At 35.5% G+C, this 24,180-nt stretch overlaps 2 protein-coding genes across 3 annotated transcripts in view; one reads left to right on the forward strand and one right to left on the reverse strand.

Moving 5' to 3' along the window:
- Nucleotides 1-24,180, reverse strand: part of CPEB3 (cytoplasmic polyadenylation element binding protein 3) — a 141,887-nt gene that overhangs the window by 98,028 nt on the left and 19,679 nt on the right. The window lies entirely within an intron of this gene.
- Nucleotides 1-24,180, forward strand: part of MARCHF5 (membrane associated ring-CH-type finger 5) — a 32,596-nt gene that overhangs the window by 2,414 nt on the left and 6,002 nt on the right. Inside the window, exons 2-3 of one of the 2 annotated variants that reach the window (XM_032994577.2) lie at nt 17,217-17,419; nt 22,628-22,728. In XM_032994577.2, coding sequence (XP_032850468.1) covers nt 17,217-17,419; nt 22,628-22,728 — 304 coding nt within the window. Of the gene's footprint in view, nt 1-17,216; nt 17,420-22,597; nt 22,729-24,180 lie in introns of both variants that reach the window. The other variant, XM_032994571.2, reaches the window with a different exon arrangement.

Below are 24,180 nucleotides of genomic sequence, written 5' to 3' on the forward strand. Positions count from 1 at the left end.
ACCTGCTATTACTGAAGGTCATACGTAACTGTGTTAATGTTGTATGTAGTGATGATCAAGATAAATCTTCAATATTTCACCTATAACCCATGGATGAATCATCAGTAGGGGTTCTGATGCCTCTTCTATGCTGATATTTTTATTGCTAATGACAGACAGGCCTTTTCCTGGGTAAGAGGAAAAGATATGTATGCATAAGCTTAAGAGTAACTGTTAATGCATTGTAACTTAACACAAAACACATACTTTCAAATCAGATTTGGATCTTGTAGTGAAGGATGCAGAAAATAGCTTTCCAATGAATAAGACTTGAATTTTATTCTGATAGTTAAGGACGGGGAAAAAAACAGTGCTTTCTTTTGTTTCCAATACTGAGATGGTCACACAGAGTGGTGATGTACTGTTATATCAGGAGTAAGGTGTTGCTGCAGATCTGAATGTATGCACTGCTTTGTATATAAAGGTCAGAGCTCTTATAGCAAGTTCTCTATGTATTTGCAAGAGAGAATAGTTGGTGGCTTCTCTTGACTCTTAGATTGTACATCAGTATGTCTTACAGTTTTTTCCTTAATAGAGCAATTTGGATTTCTCCAGTGTAAGGATTGTCTTGATAGCATCTCAGCATTGTTACCTGGGATTCGTCTTTCTTTTATCTATTTTGTTCTCCACTGTCATTTATTTTCCCTGCATAATTTCAGCCTGGAAAAAAAACATGCATTTGTGATAAAAGAGGGTAAATAGCTGTTAAGGTGTAAGGAGTTTCTTACTTTAAATTTCTAGCTAAGGATTTTATACTTCTCAGAACGATGGGCTACATCAAAAATACAAGAAGCATGAGAAGTAGACGTGATCATGAAATAACACTAGATTCTGGAGTTTTCTCATCTGCAGCATTTCAGAAACTAATCCAGATGATTATCATGAGCTTTCTGGCCTCAAAATTGGTATTTCCATCCCTCTTGTCATTTTTTTCTTCTAGCTCATGTTTAAATAACAGGCCTAGATAACAGTCTTAAAATACTATCCTTTTCTGCATGCAGAGTTCTTTGCAATCTACGGTAAAGGGCCATATTCCTGGACTAATGTGTGCATTTGAAGGCAGTGGTTTGTGGTCTGTCTAAATGGTGATGTTTTATTAATCCCTTTATTCTGTTGTTTTAATGCATAAATTACAGAATGATAGGAATTTCCAGCAAAAAATGAAATCATGTGCAGTGGGGTTTTTTATATGCTGTTAATCAATGTATAATAATTTTTCAAGTTTTATTTATATGAAATTGCAAGATTACATGAAAATGCCAGGAATTACAGCTATTATTCTACTGAGTGCACAGAGCAAAATTTACTTGGAAGTCAATCCTAATGCATTTGTCAAATTTTAACAGACAGAGGCCATTTGATATGCTATGCATATTTTTAATGTAAAATCATTTTTTTCAAGGAAATATCCAGAAATACTGTATTCTGAGTGGTATTAGACTGTTGAACCTTTACCATGAAATTCTTGTGCATAGTATGCCAAGATCACGAATGGAGTCAGTCATTCTTGTGTTTTCAGTTATATTTTTGAAAATGCACAAAAAACCCTTAAGTCTTTTGTAGACTTTTTTCATGTTTCCTATTCAATTAGGTCCTATAAGTTTTCTGTCTTAGCACTGTTTGACAGCAGTTCTTCCACTTGAACACTTTTAATTATTTCTTCTAGCTGTACTGTGAAGCATCTGTCATAAAACGTATTCTGGCTTTTTAACCCATTTTTCAAACACCTTAATTCTTCTGGGTAACTTCAAAGATAAGATGTTGAACTTTCTGGGGGATTTTGGTGCTCTATTTGATTAAAAATCAATCCTTTAAATACCTGGTATTTTTCCTGTGTCATTTGCTTGGCAAATACAATTTGACTTCTATTTTTTTATAGTTATGTTTTTAAGCAAAAGTAATGTGTAATTTCAGTTTGATTTTAAGTTATGTCTGTAGTTACATCCTGTCAATTTGCTATTTTATAGCTTTCTGTAATAGCTTGCATGTTATTTCCAGGACAGCAGTTGGCTGTGGTCCTGCACTACTTAGCCTTTTTACAGAACACTGGCCTGGGTCTTTCTACAGTTGCTGTTAGAATACATAGGAGAAGACAAAACTAATAACTGCTTATCTTGCTATGCGGTCTTTTTACTGTGCTGGTTGAGGGGTTGCTTTCTGTAGTGACGAGATTTGAAAAATAGTTATTAAACATGTACTTGCCCTAATGGAGTCATCAGCAAGCCCATGCTGATAGAAAACCCAGACAACGTAAATATGAGTGATTAAAAAAATCTTCAGTGTGGTCAAATTTTACGAAAAATATTGTTACTTCTATGATAAATGTGTCATCAGATAGTCTCTGGTTTATATATTTGTGATGATAATCTGATCAGTCTGCTGTCTTCATAAAACAAATGCTTAGCCACACACCAGCTTTTTCCTAGCTATGTCATTGCCTATATTTACCTTAACGTGAGCTGTAATGCTAAAATGTAGTCATATTTTTATGGTTTATTCTCTTGACTTCAGTTGGGTTATGTGTGGATTGTTCTTGCAGTTGGTTATACTGAGGCTTCAGAAAGCTTGGGTTTTGTTTTGCAGGGTTTTTTTTAAAGCATGTTCTGTAATAGTGATTTGAGGTACTCCTTATACTATCTGAATTAAAGACAACTCCTGTTCCTTCCTTCCCATATATTTGTCATCTGGCCAGAACATGGTCACTTTTGCCTTCTGTTTTTTCAGTATTTAAAGATGTTAGTCAAAATGTGATAATCTGTTAAAGGCTTGTGCAGGTACATGCTGAAGAATCACTGTACTGCTAATTTTAGCATGGTTTAATTTTTGAATTAGCATATTATTTTCTGAATGGATATTAGTTGGTTTTACTGTGGTTGATATGCAGCCCTCCTTGATAGAAACTAGAGCAACATCATATGACTGGTTTGTCCTCTACCCTTGCCATTCCTTATTTAAAGGAGACAGTAGAGTTGAAATTGTGGGTAGACTTTAAAAGAGATTACATAATAAAATGAAAACCTGTAGTTGGTTTAAATTATACTATTAAGAGAGGAATACTGTTGCAACTGAATTTTCTCGTTGCCATAGCACTGGTTTGTCAGAAAAATGCTAGCAATTGAGGTTCAAAATTTGCAAAATAGCAGTCACAGGTTTTCATTTGTTTTCTGAACTGTCATCTGATTTCATGGCAATTTTATCTTTTAAGAAAAAAGCATATGCAGTGGTTTTGTACATCATTTTTGCTCCTTTCCTTCAAATTAGCATGTGTGTTATTGTTTGTGTTTAGTATGAATCTTTTCCTTCCCTCTTTGGAAGTGCAGGCACTGATTTAGGTTTATCTGCACAATTAACTGTTGATACTCTAGTAACCCAAGACACGGGTTCGGATTAAGACCTTAATGCTACAACCTAGGCCATTTAATTAGTGCAGTGTGGTCCTTGATTCGAGACCTTTATTCTGAATTTAAACTTGTATTATATGTTGTGCACTGTGAATAATCTCACTGACTAAAGTTGATACGTGAGTAATCTTGGTAGGAGTGGAGTTCAACCAGATAAGATATTCTGAATAATAAACAACATGAAACACTTTACAGACTTTAGGTAGTATTTTTATGTTTCCCAAACTATTTATTGTCTCTGTAGTTACTCAGTCTGTTCTAGTTATGCTGATTAAGCACACTTCTCTTCATTACCCTGCCTGAAGGAATTGTTTTCTTTCTACATAACACTGTTAAACTCATTTTCTTGGAAGAGGACTTTTCTGGCTTCTGGTCAAAGTCTATCAGCAACTACCTCGTTTTCTGTTGTTCCTCTAGAGTAGGTTACGCATGCTTTAGAGAGTAAAAGAATAAAGAATGGGCTGTGCTGGGTTAATCTCTACCAGAAAGGAAACAAGGTGTTTTTACTCCCACTGATTGGAACCTGATGTTGATCCAGGAAGGAAAAAGCAAAATGATACAAATATTCGAGTGCATTTGAAGAATGAAAGTTTGAAACAGTGATAACTTTCTAATAGCTTGACTTTTTCAGTATTGCTTCGTCCCAGGTCCATCCCATGCTATTCCAGTTCTCTGTATGCTGAAGGTTCTGCATAGATGGAGTTCTTCCTGTGTCTTATCAGTAAAGATGATTAATAAAGACTTACTGTGGACCTGTAGAATGCCTTTTGCCCATCTGTAGTATGAAAATGTCAGCATGTTATTTATAAACTATCTTACCCTTTTGACTGTCATCTTCTGTGCATTATATTTTCATCTTTATCTGCTTTGATATGCTTGGGAACAAACATACATGTTTTAATTGCTACTTACTGTTAACTTTTGCCTGCAGACAGTAGGCAATTATCCCTTCCATTTAAATGTGGGGAAACTCCTGAGAGACTGTTTATAATTTTGGATACTAAAAATCTTGGTATTCCACATACTATTGTGGCAAAATAGTATTTTCAAATAGTTTTTTCAGACATTGTATCTGCTTCATCTAAAAAAGCTATAAAAAGAACTGTTTATTGATATTACACATAAAAGTACTCAGACCTCTGTAATACTGCTTAACTGTGATTGTTTCCTTTGTCGCAGCATCTTAGTGCTCACTGAAGTTGAAACTTCTGACAATTAATGCAAATGTATTGAATAAATATTTTATAATAATGTACAGAGAAAGATCAGTTAAAAGGTTCAGATACTAATTGTGGAACATCTTTTTAAGTAATACTTGAAGTGGTAATGAATATGCCAGCTGTTTACAACTTGTTTGGTTGGTGTTTGACATCTTAACCTGCTTATGGTCTTACTGTACTGCGGAGTGGGTGGGAAGTTCCTTGTGTGAAAGTGATAAGAGCTTTCTGATGCATCTTACTTTGTTCCTCTCAGCAACAGAATGAGTTGGGTACTACCTTGTTATAGGTTGTAATACCTGTCTTTATCAAAAGAATATATGACTTGCTCATTTTTTTAATTGGAACTTGTGGTTTACCACACATAGCAAATCCATCTTCAGTGCAGAAGAATGAGAAGACCCAATCTGAAGTGGTTAAGTTCTTTGAAGCAAACTGCTTTTGGCTAATGTGTTGAAATGAAATTGCTATTTAGGTTACACAAGATGGTCAGGGGGCTGGAGCACATGACTGACTAGGAAAAGCTAGAGGGAACTGGGCCTGCATAGACTGAAGAAGAGATGGGTTTGGGAAACCTAATAACTTTCTAATATCTACTGAGGATGTTGCTCAGAAGGCAGGCTGGCTCTTTCTGAAGGTTCTTGGAAGGATGATGAGACACAACTGTAAATTTTAACAGACAAGGTTTCAGCATGTGGGGATGGGGAGTGATGCAGTCAAGCTTTGGAACAGGTTGCCCAGGGAAGCTGTGGATCTCTGTCCATGGGGCTTTTGAAGACCCAGCTGGACAAAGCTCTGACAATCTGGTCTAAATTCACAGTGTTGCTTCTGCTTTGGGCAGGAGGTCTGACTAGAGACCTCCTGTGGTCCCTTCCAACCCAAATAGATCTCTGATACCAGGTATAGATGCAATGTCAATTTAAATAGGGAGACAACAACAGTACTGGGGCTCTCTGGACTGCATGACATGAGTATACTGTGCTGGAGGTGCTTAATACGGGAAGTGCAGTCCACTTAAACCTTCTGGCAAATGTACACTTAGCCTTTTTAGCATCTGCTCTGAAATCTGTACCTAAAAATTAAGATGACTTCTTCTCTAGTTGGACTGGGATCTTATTTTTAGTTTTCTCTACGATTTTTTGCTCTGCTGTTATTTTAATGCTAATAAGAGTCTTTTTCATCAGTAGCTTTCTACTGTTCAGTGAAAGTGTTTACGCGCAGGATTTCTGTGCCATTGATTCTGGTGGAAGGATTATATACCTCTTGCCTAACACTAATGTAGGATAAGAAAAATTCCAATAAAAAACTCCACTTTTAAATGCTAGTTTGGGGAAGAAAAAAAGTTTCTACTGAAGTTGTATTAAATCTGGGACTTGCTGTTAGTTTCTTTATAATATTAAATCTTGATTATCTCAACTAAGATAAAAATTAAAATTAAACTGACCTGCTCTATAACAATTTCCCTATAATAAGTAAATACCAGTTGATTTAAGGACCAGCCATGGAATCTTGATCTGTACTTATGCTTAGAAATGACTCTCACAGGAAACTAACTTCTTAAATAAGGATAGTTAGTGTTTCTAGGCTTTTAGGTGATTAATAGTTGGAGAGTATTATTAACTATCTTGTGTTCTCAGTTAATGTATCTGTGCTTGTCTCTCCCTTTGGTCATGCACCTCTTCAGGGTGTGTGTATTAAAAGAAAGTTAACCCAGTGTGAAGGTAGTGAATAATACTAGAGGAATTATGGACAAGAGACTCTGGCATTCAGTGATTTATTTATTTTTATGCCATTTTAATTTAGTAGTTATTTCTTCACAATCTTTCTCTAGAAAAAATTTTGGACCCTTTACTTTAGAACTGTCATGTTGTCTTTATATATTTTTCTGATCTTTCCTCAGTTGTTTCTTCTGTTGTAAATGCTTCCTTCTGGATCTGAATACTTTTGTTCAGAAGTGGATATTTTACATTGGACTAAAATGTGCCAACATAAGTTAGCCTTCTGTGAAGGATATAATTACAGAAGGCCATGTGCTGAGTGCTTGTGACTCTTCTACTGTTGAGTCATGCAGTCAGTACTACAGAGCACTGAGGAGAATCACTTACTGTTAGGATCCTTGGGGTTTTGTTCTCATTTATTTGGAGTAAAGACATTTCCAAATTTTCAGTGTCTACCACAGTTGAGTGGTTGTTTTGTTGTTCTTGAGGTATTAATGTTGCAATAATGCATCTTGGCATTTAATATTTTTTGGGTAATTTTTAAGTCTCAAATTGTTGTTTCAATTAAATATATTAGGGGGGATACAAGATAATGGGACTCTAGAGCTTTTTGATTTGCTCTTGTATAAATTATCTGATAAAAAAATGTAAGTTGTAAACTGAAACTGACTTAAATAATAGTGTCTCTTATATAAACTCTTGAGTTGAAAGCAGTTTGCTTGCTTTGGAGTCTTCCTGCCAATTTTTGCCGTGTTAGGACTAGACTTCTTATTTTTCTTTTTCCTTTGGAAGAACATAACAGAAGAATTTCTTACCCTGTATGATCAGTTTAACTGTGAAACTCTCTAGGCACACATCATACAAAACCTGAACTTTTATTTCACAATTATCTTGCCTAAAAGTGGAATGTCAAGTGATTACCCATGAGTTTGATTTCTAACAGATTAAGTCTATGGTAATGTGTTTATTTTTGTAACTAAATATTAATTTGTATTTTTACATTACCTGTGTGATACTGGAAAATCACTGTAGGAGATTGAGCTCACATAATGCAGAATCTGTGAATGGAATGTAACTTTGCATTTCTTTTGTTTGTTATAGCAACAGTTCAATGTTAAGACAGTTACAGTTTTAGACATGGCAAAGTTGGTCTATTCTGTATGTATGTTGCTTCTGATATTTGTAACATCTGTCATTTAATCTGTACCCATGCCACAAATACCAGTATTGTTATTTTGCTGATGCAACTCTCTTCCCCTTTCCCCCAATGCAAAGTAACGTTGTTTAATGCTAGTTTAATAAAAACTACATACTTGTATCTTCTTTTTGAGATTGGGAGTTGTATTTAATATTCCAGTTTAAAACAACAAATTAAAGACATCCTGATACCGATCTCTGAGCACACAGATATGGTTAGTGCTCGTTTAAGGAAGCTAATAAGTACATGTTAGCCTTCTGTTATGGAAAAGTAAATCTTCTAGGAGATATGAAGGACTAATGCTTGTTACCCCTTGTTTCAGAACTTGAAGGAATAAAGGTTAAATTCTTTTAAGTTGACCAAACGCTTGCTTTAACTTGCATTTTGGCTAATAGAGGAAAAATCTGTAAGTTGTGCTCTTTGAATGGCACAGCTCGTTATAGAATTCAAAGCAACAAAGCAGTTGTGCAGCAATTCCTAATTTTGGTCCACATGCAGCATTTTCAAGCAAGCAGTATTCTGTAAGCAGAGTTGTTTTGATGTCCAAGTTAGCCTCAATGCTAGTATTTAAATTCTTAAGTAATGTTAGGAAGTTGTTTTCTGGGAACATTGACTGGGGAATCTTTTGTATACGTAATTAAGCTATGGTGGTATCTTAGAGCATTGTAGCATATTTTGAATCTTTTTTTACTAAGAAACAACCTCCTGTGTTCTAGATCTTCAGATCTATTTTCTGCTGCCCTTATTGATATTTTTGACACAAATCTTCACCCTGTCTATTTAACTGTAGTTATTTAGTGTTATTAAGTTGAAGAGCCAAACGAGTCATTTTCTGTGCATTGTTCTTGATTAAATGTGATTTTGTTGTGTGTGGGTGGTGTTTTTTTTGTTATTTTTGTTTTTTGTTTTTTTTTTTCCACCAACTTTTGTATGCCTTGGTTTGAGTGTCACTGTTGAACTGGAGAGGGCATTGACTGAGCTACAGAAAATAATGATGCAAGTGCTCTTTTCCTATTCTCAAAACCAGTAGAATTTAGCTTGTGATGACTGCAATCAAGGGCATAGTTGAAGATGCTTTTTTTCAGGAGGCCTCAAGTGATTGAAATTAGACAGATACAGTTACTTGTTTGTTATACTTCTGTTGTCTGGTAAGTAAATCTGATGTATTGGAAACCATGGAGACAGTCAAAACCCAAAGTTTAGCACATGGTGATATGTGTAATATTGCTAGGGAGTGAGGACTGCTGTAAGAATTTAATACAGTAGATTTATATTTTTTTTACAGCATTACAGAAGAATTACAGCAATAATGGCTTCTAAAACTACTTTGAGGTTTGAAGCTGTCTTCACTAAATCTGGCGGTGTTGCTAGTACTAAAATAATGTGGTTTTTAGCCTGAAATAATAATCCATCCTCCTTTAAATCTTATTTGTCCATAAATCAGATCATTTAGCTTGCCAGTAGTTGGGTGCCCTACCTTCCTAGAAGGTCATGTTATCTGCTAGAGAAGGTTGCATGTGGTCTAGCTATCTAGAGTTCTTGTAGTACCTTGAACGCCAGCAGCTTCTCTTTCTTCAGCCAGTGTAAATATTAGTATATGAATTCTAGCTGATTGAACCTCTTACTATTTCAGTTATATCTTGACGTTATGCTGCTTTGCAATTAGGCATTGAGAGAAGCTAAGACTTAAAGGAGTCTCATCTGGTTTTCGTTTTCCTCATCAGGAGGAGCTTTCAGACATACTGCTATACAATTTTTGTGAATGTTATGGGCAATTAATACATAATTAAGATGTTTCAATGAACATTGAAGGAAGCAACTTTAGCCTCTAAAACATAATATGCTAGTTGCTTCATATCTCTGTTACTTTCCATGTTTGTGATTGACAGCTTGGTCAAACAATGCTTAAGAAAATGTTTTCCCTCTGTAGTGTTCTATCTGCATTATAAAAAAAAAAAATCCATGAAACATGAATCCATTAAATGTTTAAGGCATTAATGTAATGCTATTAGAGTTCTTCAGTGTTTGCTATGTACTTATATACTTCTTGTTCAGCTTTTCTTTTCAAATCAGGTTGTTCAAGTTTTGGAAGTAAATTGTTTTGTGTGTATGGGGTTCTTTGGTTTTGTTGTTTGGTTTTTATTCTATTTGTGTTTTAGTCATTTTTATTCCTAAACATGATGCTAAGACTCAGTGTTACTGCCCCCAGCAGGCACTCAGTAGCTTAAATGTTAGGGTTGTATGCCAAGCTGCTAATATAGAATAACAACAGTTTTAATTAGCAAAATGTGTAATGTTTTAGTATTAAGCTGCTTAGTCTTGAGTAATACTTGTATCTGGTTTGTCCTTTGCACACTTTTAGAAGGGCCATGTTTTCCCTTCCTTAAGAAATAAAAAAAATATTTATAACAGCGATGTTCTTCGTATACTTAGAGGTTCACAGCAAGGCTGCTGAGTCTTGGTGACTTCCTGGATTTTCCTTTTGAAAAAGTGAGAATATGGTAATATTAAACAAAGCCTTTAAGAGAACTGATTTTTGAAGTCTGTACAAAAGCAATATTCCTGAATACTGGTTGCAAAAGTTTAATTTGTCCAGAGTGAAAGATTTTTTTTTTTTTAACCAATAGTCTAGATTGTCTTTGACAAACTAGAAACTAAAACCCAGTGAGAGAGAATAAGAAATCCCCCACAGATTTAGTTAAGTTGGGTAGAAGCAAAGGCCATAAAAGCTTTGTAAGGCACGATTCAAGCACAATAGGTGATGGCTGGCAGTCAAAGGTTTAATTTTATCCACAAGCTAGAAAGGTGCCAGCAAGATTCTGTGAACTGTCCTTTACTCATATCTCTGCCCTTTATATAGCTCAGTTAACTCAAGTGTAAAATATTTCTCCTTAATTGGAGCTATAATTGAGACCATATAAATAAGTTTAAGTTGACCTTCTCATAATCACTAGATCTTTACAGTACTCTTTCTAGTTAATTATTCTATGTTTTGTTTTAATGTGTTTGCTTATTGAGTTTTAGTCATTGATAGGCTTTTATTAAAAGCTTTTAAAAATCTAGTTTAAACAATGCCATCCTGTAGTTAGAGGGTCAGAACCTATATATGGATACCACTTGTGTGGCCATATGTTCACACCAACATTAGCTTCATATTCTCTATTTAATCTTTTGCTGCTGTTTTTAATGAAAGCATTACTTTTGTAGTAAAGTCTAGTTACTATTTAGATTCTCATCAACTTCTCCTTTACTCAGCATTATACCCTACCTGTGATGACTAGCCAGAGCATGATTGGGTATTAGGTGAAATGACTTTCAGGAGCTTCCTTTTAAGATTTTAGACTTTGTTTCAAGGTGACAGCATGTTTTCTAGTTGAAACATCCAGGCTGGCATGTGGCTGCTATGCCATGCTGCCTTAAAAAGGATTCACAGAAGCCATGATGGAGCATCTAAGACTACTATTTTTGCACTGGTGCCTCTGTTCCTCACTCTGTGTGTGTATTTGGTTTTTCCCTTTAGGGTAGTGTAAGGATTTTTTGAGTTTGATACACAGAGCTCGAGTTGAAGATAAAAGTATTTTCTGCTGTGTGAGATGGCCAGAAAAATATTGGGGAAAATATTGGAGTGTTCCAGCTATAATCCTGTTGCAGTCTTCTGCTAACAAACTTCTACCATTGTGGCAGTTAGGTCTGTATGCCTTCTGCCGAAGTCTTCATGAGGCTTCAGGCTTTGCAGCTGAGTTATTTTTTTCCAGCACTTAATCTTCTCTGTGAAGCATGATGTAAGGTAGCATTTCTTGGGTTAAGTAGTATTCCTCTCTTTGTAGCCTTTATCAGGTATATGTAGGCTAGAGTTGTGACTAGGTAGTGGCCCTCTAGCACAAGAATCTTCTGCTGGTTTCTTCAAACTTAGGAAAAGTGCTTAGCAGTAGTATTTGCAATGTGTTGTTTCTCATGCTTTTTGAGAGAAAAGTTTGCTGTGTTTTCCAACTAAAATTCTAGCCAGCTCCAAAGCAGCCTACCTGCATTGTATGCGACTAGGCATCTCCATTTTTTCCAACATCCTCATCTTCCCACTTAAGCATGATTTTACAGCATTTAGAGTGTAGTTGGCAGGTTTACTGGAAGCTTATCACTATTCTTCATCAAAGATATTTTATCTTTCAGTATAGGCTATCCTTACAAATTTGTTATAAAAGCCTTTGAAAGATTGCATCTTCCAAACAGCAGATATGTGGGTCATCCTTTGGAACGGTGCCTTTTTATGTTATTGGAGTGTTTTCAGTCATTTTTTCCAAGATATGTTTTTACCCCTCACTGTGTTGGCTCTTTGCTATCATTGCTATCTGTTGTGTTTCAGCCTTTTCACTTTTTTCGTTTTGGATGTGAAATTCAATCTCAGTAAGCCACTCAGTCACTTATTGCTTAGCAGAACAAGGATGCTTTACTCTGATAGTGAGATATCAGCAACTTCCTGCAGTTTTAAGGGAAAGCAGTATGCTTTGTGATGTGGGAGAAATGCAGAAAACTTTACAGATCCTTCATAAAATAAATCTTTAAGAAATGAGAGGAAAAAATCTTTTTAGCTCATGGCTCTGGAGCATGTCATACATGTTTAAATTTGCATTAACCATGGTAAGAGGTAGGTCCTGTTAAAAGTCTTGCAAGAATTCTATTTTCTCAGTTTTCTGGTTTTGCTTGCTATTCATACATGTGTGCCACTGAACATGAGGAAAAAAAAAACCAAGGCTTTTTGCATTCTCTCTTGCAGTACTGAATATTTGAAACCAGCTTATAAAGGAGCTGTGCTATTCCAGTCTCTCAAGTCATCTTCCATTAAGTGTTGTGAACACAAGGATATCTCATGGGTTTATGGGGCATTTAGGATTTCTGCAAACTTTTTACTGGTGTATTTATAATTAACATACTGCTTTTAAATTACTTTTTTTTTTTATTAATATTGCTTTAGTCAGGCCTGTTGCAGAAACTCCCAAAACACTTAATAAAAAAGCAAAATTTATTTTTATACACAATTAATCAACATTCTGCAAGCATACAAACAACAGGTCCAAATGTCCGTGAGAGGAGAACGAACTACCACCACACAAACTTCTGGGGTTTAACAACCACCCAAAACACCAACCAGGGGTTTAACGACAACCCAAAACGCTCAATCACTCACCTAATAAAAGGTGAGGACTCTCAACCTCGAGGAACATCTCAGGGCAGCGTCCCAACCCAAGGAACCCTGAGGAGTCTCCTTGGGCGGCATCCCAACCCAAGGGGAGAGTCCTTACCTGCAGCACACTGCTCCAGGCGGAACGAGCTCAAAATAGCTCCCCCCCCCGCCCCCCCCGGGACTCCATTTATACCCGAGCCGAGTCTGACCTGTGGTCAATATCAGCCCCTATTGGCCAAAGACCCCAACGACCGTAAAACCCCAAGAACACAGGGCACAAGGAAAGTTCAGTAGCCAGGGAGCCATTTCATTGGGCGGGTGCACCTGCCACAAGGCCTGCTTGAAAACAAAGCTGTATTGTGGTGAGTTCAGCTCCCACAGGTGGAGGCAGATTTGATTTAAATAACATGAATTAGATCCTGTCTCCCCTCTAAGACTGGTTTAGGAAAAAAGTAACCTTTTAAAAGGAGTATAGCTCAATAAAAAAGAAAGCAGTCTGCCTCTAGGTGTGTCTTGGTACTGGAGGACCTTACTGGTGTGTTGGAGCTCTATCTTCAACCAGGTACAAGAGAGAGTGGATTCCCTACTCATTAGAATCTCTTGGTTTGGAGAATCCTGTTTTTAGGCAGGCCTTGGATTTCTAGATTAGTCATATAACATTTGGAGTATGGGATCTCTGGTCTTTTAATACAACTTTTTCTCCATCTGCTTTGCTCTTAACATATGCAGTGTCCTGAAAAGAGTTTGGTAGAGAAAAAAAACATAGATGCAATAAATGAGTTATTGTCAGAGTCAGAATAGATTTTGAGACAGGAAAGCTTTAGCTGCTGGGGAGCTGAATCTAAAAGTCATTTGTAACCCTACATTCAAAGCTGAAATAATTATATTGGCCTCTTTCTGTATATGTTCTGTTTTGATTTTTTTTTTTTTGTTAAACCAAGAAGTGTGGAAAAATACATTAGTGTTATTGATTTGTCTCTGTAGAAAGTCATCAAGGAAAAAGGTTTGAGTTTCTATCAGAAACAATGCTTTGTTCCACCTTGTCAGGCTTTTCTATTTCAGGTTATCTGAGTAGCAACCTGATTCAGTGGTAAGAATCAAGGTCATATTTTATTCAGTACAAGAAAATGGAAAATCTGGCAAGAGCCAAGATGCTTGTTTTGAAATGGTTTTATTTAGCCCTTTCTGCTACAGTTGCTGTCAATAGAAAGAGATAAAGCTGATGACAGAATACAAGGAATTTACTGTTCATTATTCATGACTTGTTAAAGGTTTAAGTCTGTAAAGGATTTTGTTATTCTTTTTGTGGGTCCTTCAGGTTTTCAGATATGACTGCCTGGCAAGAAATTGGATGAAGCAATTAGATGCATATTTTTCCTGACTTATTAACCTTAACAGAAAACTTGAATAGAATTTAATCTACAGAGTATTCACAGACAAATTCACTAGTTAAAATTGCAGTGTAGCAAGATTATGTTAATGATTAAATCTCTCATTATTTGCATAAACCTTAGACTTCTGTTGTGTGGTGGCATCTGACCTTACTGACACCCACAGCTCTATTATGAAGACTTCAGTTTAAAAATAAAAATCTAAGTTACAAATTTAGAGCAGTTGTAGACCTAAATAGGATGTGGAATGAATGAGTGAATGTTTAACACAACAAAAAACTGTCAGAGTTGTGTTGTGTTATATTGTATTGTTTGTTCTTACAGAAAATTTGGAGTTTCTTGTTGTAAATAGAAAATTAATAAGCATTTGAAGAACTTCTGTTCCTTAAGAACTCCTTGATATCCAGTACAATGAATCAAAATGTCTGCCATGCTTTGTAATACTTTCAAATATTTATGGTAGTATCAGCGTTTTCATCTTGATTCTTACCAGCTTGTGTCTTGGCTGTCTTTCTTCCTGTTTAGGCAGATTAATGTGTCCTTTCATTTAGGCCTGCTATAGGTGTGTGTCAGGAGCATGAAGGTGGAGAGGGATGGTATTACAGGAGTACATAATGTGACAATTCTCATTTAAACAGATGTTGTGAGGAGGGACAGAAAGAAGCAGAGTCAGACTTGGCTTTTACCTTTCTATTAAGATGAATGAAAGAAATTGCAGTTCTGATTCAAGATATCAGTCTTGCCAACTGAACAGTCTTCTTGAATGCAAACTGATACAGTTCTAGTTTTAGAACACCAGTGCTAAAAATTCACACATGTATATACTATAATATGTTTGGTACTTATGACTGGACATGTGGACATGACCGTTACGTTTGTTTTGCCTATTGTTCAATATTAAATTGCTTTTCCTGCAGTCTTTCCTCAAATTGTATCTCAAATTATGTTCCCTATCGTAAGTATGCCAGTAATAAGGTGCTACAGGCTACATTCTGCTCTTACACACTCACAACTTAATTTCAGTATACTTCCACCTCTATAAATTGGGGAAGGATTCAGTGCTTTAAAAAAAAATCTCCTGCAAGTATTGTTTAGGCACAGTTATTCCTATAAACAAAACATGGTTATTCTTCTGTAGAGAAACATTTTCAGTTTACAAATAGAATACTATCCAAAATAGTGAGGTTTTAACAGGAACTGTTAGACAATATTTTTCACTACTTCAGGTTTGAGCCTGGCAAAATTAAAGTTTCCCATTGTAGATTTCCCACTGCTTTTTCCTTATAGAGTTAAAAACAAAACTCCCAACCTGTTTATGGGTGATATGCTAGGAAGAAAATTGTGACCTTTTAAAGGAATTATTGTATTTTTGTTGCTTTGAAAGTAGCATTAGTAAGATTGGTCTTTGTGCATCTTTCTAAATCTTGTCTAAGAAGCTTTAGTTAGTCACAAGTGGGGCTTTTTGGAACAGGTGCAGAAGAAGGACCTTCGGTATGTATATGTTCAAGTATAAATTGACAAATGTTTTCTGGCAACTATTTGTAATTGACTGCACAAGGGAAAATATGTCAATCTGGCAAAATAACTAGAGTTCGAGGGACTTCTAATTTCTCCTCCCAGATGCTAACAAAACTTAGAGATGGGATGCAAAAAGGGCAGACTAAAACAACAAATAAGGGGACAGAGAATAAAGGTGAGGAGTAGTTGAGAAGCTGATACAAATTAAAAATTTCACTGATGATTTTAAAAGGCTGGGGAGGTTTATTACCAACAACATGCTAGGGGAGGGAGAAGAAAGGCATTATGAACCACTAACATCCCCACATTAAAACTATAATCGTGATTCTTGAATCTTAACATTATTTTGTTTAGTAGTGCCAGAGCATTTCTTAGCTTCTTATTCTCTCAATTACTGTCTCTTAGTGGTTACACTTAAGAAGCCTTTTACTGTTTCATATTAATGATGTTATTCAAACTGTTAGAACAAAATTTGAGAATCAAGATAGTGCTGCCAAACTTCAGATAGTGTATAATGTCTAATCAGATGGTGTCTTGATACTTAAATTATGGGGATGCTGTTGCTCTACACTTTTATAAAGGTTTAACTATGATTACAATGGCTTGTGTAAAATTTATTAAAAAAAAAATATTGAATCAGATTATATTTTTAGTAAAATCCTTATTTTATTAGATTCAGGTTATTATCTAAACAGGTATCTTTGGTATGGGAATTGGCAAATTATTTCACAGTAAGAACTAAATTATTGGGTCAACATATTTGATATTTTCCTAGGTTAGAACCATATTTTACTTTCTCTTGCAAGTTGTAAGGTATCAGCTCAGATATCTTGGAATGACTAGGATGTGTGCTGTCTTTGGGTCAGGTCACATAGCCTGTCAGTCTTGTGTTTTCCCCTTAGAGAATTTGTATGTTTGAATTTTATATCTGCAGATAATTTAAGTGCAGAAATTTCTTTCTTTAGTGTTACAATAGTATTCTTGAAGTACTTCAACTTAAATTGATTTTGTATAATATAAATTATCTGAATGAAGTACTACTTCTTTCTAAAGAGAAGAAAGGAATTGAATATAATTATTTACAGTTTGTTTTGATACGTTTTATCATTTGTGGTGTTTTCTTACTTGAGTGGATTGGAGTTATTTTCCCAAGTAACAGACTACTGTATTGATCTTCTATTTTAAATTTTAAAAACTTACCAAAATGTCTGCCATAGAGGGAAATGATACATTTTAAAATATATGTATTATTCATATGTTGAATTACTCAAAGGTAAAACTACAGTATCAATGTTTTTAATTCCTAAATTATCTAAAAGTTAAATTAGTAATTCAGAATGCCTTAAAAGCAGTTGTTTAGCAGTCTGTAATATTAATACCAGAACAGGACTGTGGTAAAAAAATACTTATCTTTTTGGTGATTAAGAATGAAGCAACAAGCGTAATCCCCTCTAGGTACACATTTTCTAAAACTACATGCTTTGACATGTGAAATTTTATTTTAAGCATGTAAAAGTAGCAAAATAATAATATTTTTTCTTTCCTGTAATTACAGAAGCTGCTGGGTTTGTTTTGCTACTGATGAGGATGATCGGACAGCAGAGTGGGTGAGACCTTGCAGGTGCAGGGGCTCTACGAAATGGGTTCATCAGACTTGTCTGCAGCGCTGGGTGGATGAAAAGCAAAGAGGAAACAGTACTGCTAGAGTTGCTTGTCCTCAGTGCAATGCAGAATATTTAATAGTATTTCCAAAGCTAGGTAAGATATGGATCACTTAAATTTTAAACATAACATAATGGGTCGTTTCTTTATATTGTTCATACATTTTTCCTTTTTAGTGATTGAAGTATCAGTTCTGTTGAAAACTTATCTATTCCCTTTTCCAGACAGAAATAAATAACTTCATATTCTGCTCATGTTCTATTTGGTGGCTTAGTTAAATACCTTCTGAACATTTTGAATGTGTTCCACTTAGGTATACTGGTAAGTCTTATAAGTGATTGACCTATAATTAGTCCATGGTTAATGTAAATTTTTTTCTTGTTGAGCAGAAGGTCACTTTTCAGCAGTTGCCAAACACATCCTTTTGTTTTTTTCTCAGCTTGCAGAGAAACTGTTATCAAAGGAAATTCAGAGGAAGGAACCTTACTGAGCAACCTGTTTCATTACCTGAAAAACATACTTTTACTGTGTTTGGGATGTATTCCTGAGTCATTATTGCCCTATCTTCAAGAGGCAGACTATCTGTGGTTGCTGGGTGCTGCTCCAGCTCTGTTTGTCAGTGAAAGAAAAAAGTTTGAGATCGTCTTCCGGAGTCTACTTGAGTAGCTTAGTAGTACACTGTACAACATGTTGCATATATTTAAATTAGCAGTGGTTGCTGTTATTCCAGCTCTCATTTGCCCATGTGTTCTACGGAACATATTAAGAAGGGCAAAAAAAAATGAAATGTGGCCACGGAAGCTTAAATTTTGTTTAAAACTGCTGGTTAAAGAAATGCTGATATAGCATGTGAGTACAGGCATTTATAGGATTTTAAAGAAGACTTTGTTTTAAGTATCTTATTTCTGTAATGAAACAGCTGAAAATAACTTATGCTGTCAGTTCTTTGGGATAGGACCTATTTTTCTGTCAGTATAAGGGTTAAAGAAATTAAGGTGTGAAGGGAATTTTATATGGATGATGATATTTATTTCCATGATAAAACACTGAAGAATGGGAAGGAAAGTATAGACTAGTGTATTGTTGATATTCAAGGAAACATAAATCAGCATGAAACTTACTGCCAAGTTATTCATATGTCAACCATAATTCATATCCATATAGCTTTGCTGTAAGGATAAGGTAGAGAGGAGTCTTAATCTCCAGCATTAAGAAGGCATCAAATGATAACATTTAGCACTGGCTTTGGGGAAAAAAAATGGTTTGATAACTGGACACTTAGTGTACCACAAAACTTGAAGCTGTTTAAAATTTTTACTTGCATCTTGGATGTTGAAATTGTAATGTGAGCTGCATTTGCATTTTATTTTGTCAGTGGGAAAAAGGGGAAGCAACTATAGTTTGGATAGGATACATGCATATAAACAACAATAGGCATTTTTGTTTGTTCTTGCAATTTGTGGCATTCTTTATTTGAAAGCTAAGATTCTTAAATGCTAACATTCCTAACTTCTGAAGCTGGCCTAAAATTCTTGCATGAGATTGTTCAGCTCTTGCATGCAGGCATGCAAAAATCTTCTGATGTATTTTCCCTCACAATACCATCTTTTTCCATTTTTAAAGATAAGTGCATAAAAACTCAGACTTGTGTAAGGGTACAGAAGACATTGGTAGCAGAGCAGGGAAATTAATTTGGGTTCATCACTCATGAGCTTGAAGTGCTTTAAACAAGTGAGACAATCTTGCTCTTTTGAAGCTCTTTCTAGTAACCCCAAATTGTTATATCATAACTCAACTATAAGTCAGTCAAGGTCACACCAAGCAGAGTTAGGACAAGTAAGATGTTTTCAAGCAGTCTTGCCAGTAGCCCTGTCTTTGCAGCAGGTATCTTTTGAAAACATTACTAGTCATAGCATTCAAGAAACTAAAATTACTTCAGCAGGGAAGAAGTAATACCTGAAGTTTCCCTGAGGTATCATAATTCAGAGACTTGCTTACATTAAGACTTCTCTAATGCACTGCTGGAAACTTTTTTTCTAAAAACAAATTTCTGTGAAAGAGCACTCCCTAATACAACTTTTTATTTATTATTTTAGTTTTGAAGTAATAGCAACTTGAGGAGACATCACATATCTTTCTAAGTAATAGTGTGTGTGTTTTTATGTATTTACCAATTCAGAACAACCCCCCTAGTGACATATATTCTTAAGATTATAATTCCATTTCAGATTTGATAGGGCATATCAGTTTTAGAGCTTGGTAGTAACTATGATCTTACCGGGTATTTTCTTCTCTTCTGAGAACTTTTTCTATTAAACAGGAAAATCTTATTGCCACTTTGAAAGTAACAGAAGTTTCTTTTAGGTGATTATTTCTGTTTAATAGAAAACAATTTGGCAGAAAAAGCTCTATTAAAGCATGATAGTTTTTACAAAATGAAAAATATTTTTGTATTTTATATTTCCTTCTTTAATTTGTATGTCAGTGATATTTAATTTTCTGCTTCCTTAATACCATCTTAAAAACTTACATTTGTCCTCCTTTCTCACTATATCATTCCTAAAGAACTAACTAAAAAAAAAAAAAAAAAAAATTGGAACAATGTTTTTCTAGTCTTAAGATTCAATACCTAATTCTGTAGCTTGCTTCTTTTAATAATTAGTATCATCAGGTGCAATCTGTTAGTACTTCTAGTGTTAGACTTCTGCTGTTGCCATATCACCTTGCCAAGATGTATAAGGCAAGCTTCAGTGCTTTGTGTTGCCCTTTAGGACTCACCAAATATGATGGGTATTTCGAGTTTCTTGTCTTGACCATCTTCAAAGAAATGTAAGTTTTCAAAATGGTACAGCTAAACAACTTTTCCAGTGATGGTGGGAAACAGTCAAGATGTGTAAATTACTGTGCATTTATTACTTGAGTTATGACCTTGTTGCTACTTTCAGCACATTGATAGACATCCTATTTCCAGTCTGTCCTGGAAAGTTAAACATAACTGTTAATACAGTTGAACTGCTTGTTCCAGTTCTCTGTATTTTGATTAGAGCGTTCCTTCTTCAGAAACCCTTTAATTTTGGTACCTAATGAATAGGATACTTAAGTCAAGAATCATTTAACTCTGTAGTTATACTTTGTCAACTACTTATGGGCTAATTTACATCAGTGGATGTATTTGAAGCAGGGTGCTGGTGAGGTGTTTACTTTCTTACAAGTCACATAGGAAGATGCTTCCTGCCCTTAAAACTAGAGCTTGTTACTAAAACAAAGAATGCATGCTGTACTAGAACATTTATGTGAAGGTAAACAATTTGAAGTACATTAGTAGGTTAACAACTCAAGGCTCCAGCAGAGTGTACATTAAGCAATATTCTGCCCAAGTTGCTTAGGACTGCCCACTAGTCTGATACATAACTTGGCAATATTTACAGTGACTTCTGTCAGGACTGCATAGAAGCTAAATGTGTTTAAATCGCAACTCTTCAGTGTGGTATTCACACACGTGTGTGGAAAAAAATTGTGATTCTTCTACGAGGTCTCTGGATGCTACTACTGTACAAATAGTATGTAAAATCCTACCCTGTTAGTCTGTTGTTTTGGATTTTTTTTAAGGGCGGGGGGGAAACTTCATCACAAAACAGATATGTTGGGGAGTGATTTACAAGAACACCAATGCTGATAAAGCATGACACGTAATGTGTTCAATTACATGTTCCTGTTGCTTGTTTTCACCGGCTCACTTGGCCTGAGTAGAACTGGTTGTTTTGAAAACTTTCACCCTAGAGCTCTCTTCTTGACAGAGAAAAACTAATTAAGTCATGAAACAGGAGTCACAATTTTGTCAGTGTGGCTGACAAATTTTCTGCAAAATTTTTTTGGTGTGAATTTAAAGTCTTGTTTGGTTGTTTAAATGCATAGCTTTTAATTCATTTGGTGTAAATACGATACTTCAGAGATGATCTTTTTGGGAACAGGGTGTTAAGTTATCACCACCCTAAAAAACTAAGAATATAAAATTGTTATGTAGTAGGAGTATTCAAGCTAAGAATTGAATTGTATGACGAAATGGCATACAACTCAGGATTGGGGTACAAAACATGCTAACTAGCCTGGCAGTTCATCTAGTGGAAGTCCTGTAGGTCAAGTATATCAGGAATTCAGTAAGTCATTTAACACGATTGCTCAGGAGATTACTCCTTCTCTGCCTCTTCCCCTCCTCACACACACAGACACCTCCCCCCCCCCAAAAAAAAATTAATAGAAGATCTGTAGGCCAGAGTGGGTAAATGGTGATGAGAAACATGAAGGATTAATTACTTGAAGAATGCCTATAGCTGGTTTTGAGAATAATATTTTCACTTATTTTGGTAGGAAAAAATAGGAGGAAATTAACAGAAACTATTCATGCATATGAGCTGGAGGAGGACAGTCTATATGTAAAATTTGTTGACATATGAAAGTAATGTGGAATCTAATCGTGAGGATGACATTTTTCATTTTCATACATGCTTTTCAGACTTCAATTCCTGCCTTTTGATTTGGTGGTTGCTCTTACAGTCTGTTAAAGAAAAGATACAAGCACACCCTTGTTTACCGTGCCAAAGCTGGTCAGGGTAATGTCTTCCTCTGTATAAGTCTGGAAAGTGCAGTTGTCCATAGACAGAACAGTGAAACTATTTATGCATTGTTGTTAAAGGCACTAAATAACCTGAATAGGAGGGTGTTTTTCTCCAACATTTTGAGAGGTGGTCCTCTAAAAATATTGAATGCAGCCTCTTCCAGTGGAAGGAATCTTTCATATTGACTGTGCTACTTAGTACTGTAGAACAGGGTAATTTAGTGGCAGAGTTCTCGGGTGAAGCTGTCAGGCAAGCACATGAAGTACACTACAACTAGTAAGTAATTTTTCCTTTTCCAAATTAAAATGACTAACAAAAAAGCCACTAAGCCTAAAATGGTTTCTACAACAGAAGAATTCTGATTCAACACAAAGGAAGCTAGGCAACTTTAGTGGGTAAATTAGTCAGTGCCCTAACCCGTATATTAGTCTCTCAGGAAGACGATGTGGTGAATGAAATGGTAGGTAAAAATAAGTTACAAGTTTAGCTTAGTAGCTTTTTAATTACAGTTCTCATTTAATAACAACATGTGTAGGATGTCAGATTCACATTTTGCCAAGTTCATTCTTTCTTATCAGCAACGGATGCTGAGAGCTGTCTTCAGTTTGCTTACACACATATATATATATCTTGAAACCTTACTTTCCCTTTATCATAGGTCCAGTTGTTTACGTTTTGGATCTTGCAGATCGACTGATCTCAAAGGCATGTCCCTTTGCTGCAGCTGGAATAATGGTGGGCTCTATATACTGGACAGCTGTTACATATGGAGCTGTGACGGTGATGCAGGTACAAGCTTTGAAAGCAAGTCTTCTAAAGAAAAAGTCAGTTAACTAAGACTTCTTTTCATTGGCTTAAAACATGCTTTAGCTGCTTTCAGCACTTCCAGTCTAGTTAACAAGTGAATTAAAGATGGGTGGATAGAAAGCCTTTCACTTTTAACTGATCATACTGTATAAAGCCAAGTATGCCTGTTCAAATGTGGTTCAGTCTCCAACTAACAAAAATCCCCACTACTCTTAACTGGCTGCCCTTTGTATGACAGGCTGGTGAACTCACTTCTATTCTTACAGAAAAGGTGCCATTACCACCTAACTACTAATAATAAGGAGTCTAATTCTTCAGAAAAGACATGAGACTAAACTCTTTTTACCCATAGAAGAGTTTTGCTGGTAACATTCAAAGGGTTGCAACACAGTGACTTTTCCAGTCCTACCACTTTTTTATTACATAAAGGAAATACATGCTCTGCATGGTGCAATTCATTCAGAAACAAAAAAAGGAAACCACTGCAAATTAATAGTATGTTTTTTTAATTACTTCAAACTGTATGGTTTGTTGAAAGGGAAAAAATGCTTAATTCTCCTACTGCTGTTCTTGTGAACTTGCTATTTAAATATAAAAATAACACTGACAGGTGGTAGGCTATTAACTATAGAAAGACTTGTTCACAGACGTCCTAGTTCAACTACAAGATAAGAGTTTTCATAGACTGTACAACTAGAAGGACCTTTGTTACTGTCTTATTTGTTGATTCCTCTCTCAAGCCCATAACGTGTTTTGCCTGAAAGCATAAAAGTATTTCTGATGCTAATTCAGTTGCAAATAGAATTAACAAATCTGTATGCTAATAAGTATTCCTCTACACAGTTCTAAGTCATATGGCACTACTTTTTCTTGAATTGTGTGATATTGTCCTGCAGTTCTACAGGTCGCTCCATCTCAAGATTGTGTGCTGTTTTGGGTCTGTTTGTACATGATCTGATAGCAGAGATGTATATGACAACCACTTGAATTAGAACCCAAATGAGTTGATGCAGTCTGCTTGGTACTAGTGTTGACAGGGTCAAGCGGCTGATTAAGTGATGTATAATGACTTTCACTACCTCCTCCATTCCAGTGGATGAGTCTCTAGTACAGAATGGTACCCTTAGGAATTTGCTCTTCTGCTATTTTGTTCTTGTTGTGGCCCTTACAGGAACATTGCAACCATCTGTAATACTACAGTTAGACTTCATGAAATGTACCAGTCCTTACCTCCTTGCTCACTGCTACACTGAGCCTTTTTTTGTAGGAATTTACATGACATTTTTGGCTTCTCTAGAACTATATAACCAAATGGAAAGGGAAATGCTCCTTTCTGTAGTTGTTTTCGTTTTTAAATTATGATCTGTCTAAACATAATTTTAGTCAGCTGGTCAAATCCCAGGTATGAAGAATTAGCTCTTTTCTTCTGATTTA

The sequence above is a fragment of the Tyto alba genome, unplaced genomic scaffold (genome assembly GCF_018691265.1).
Source record: "Tyto alba isolate M040663 unplaced genomic scaffold, T.alba_DEE_v4.0 Super-Scaffold_1, whole genome shotgun sequence".
Taxonomy (NCBI): Eukaryota; Metazoa; Chordata; class Aves; order Strigiformes; family Tytonidae; genus Tyto; species Tyto alba.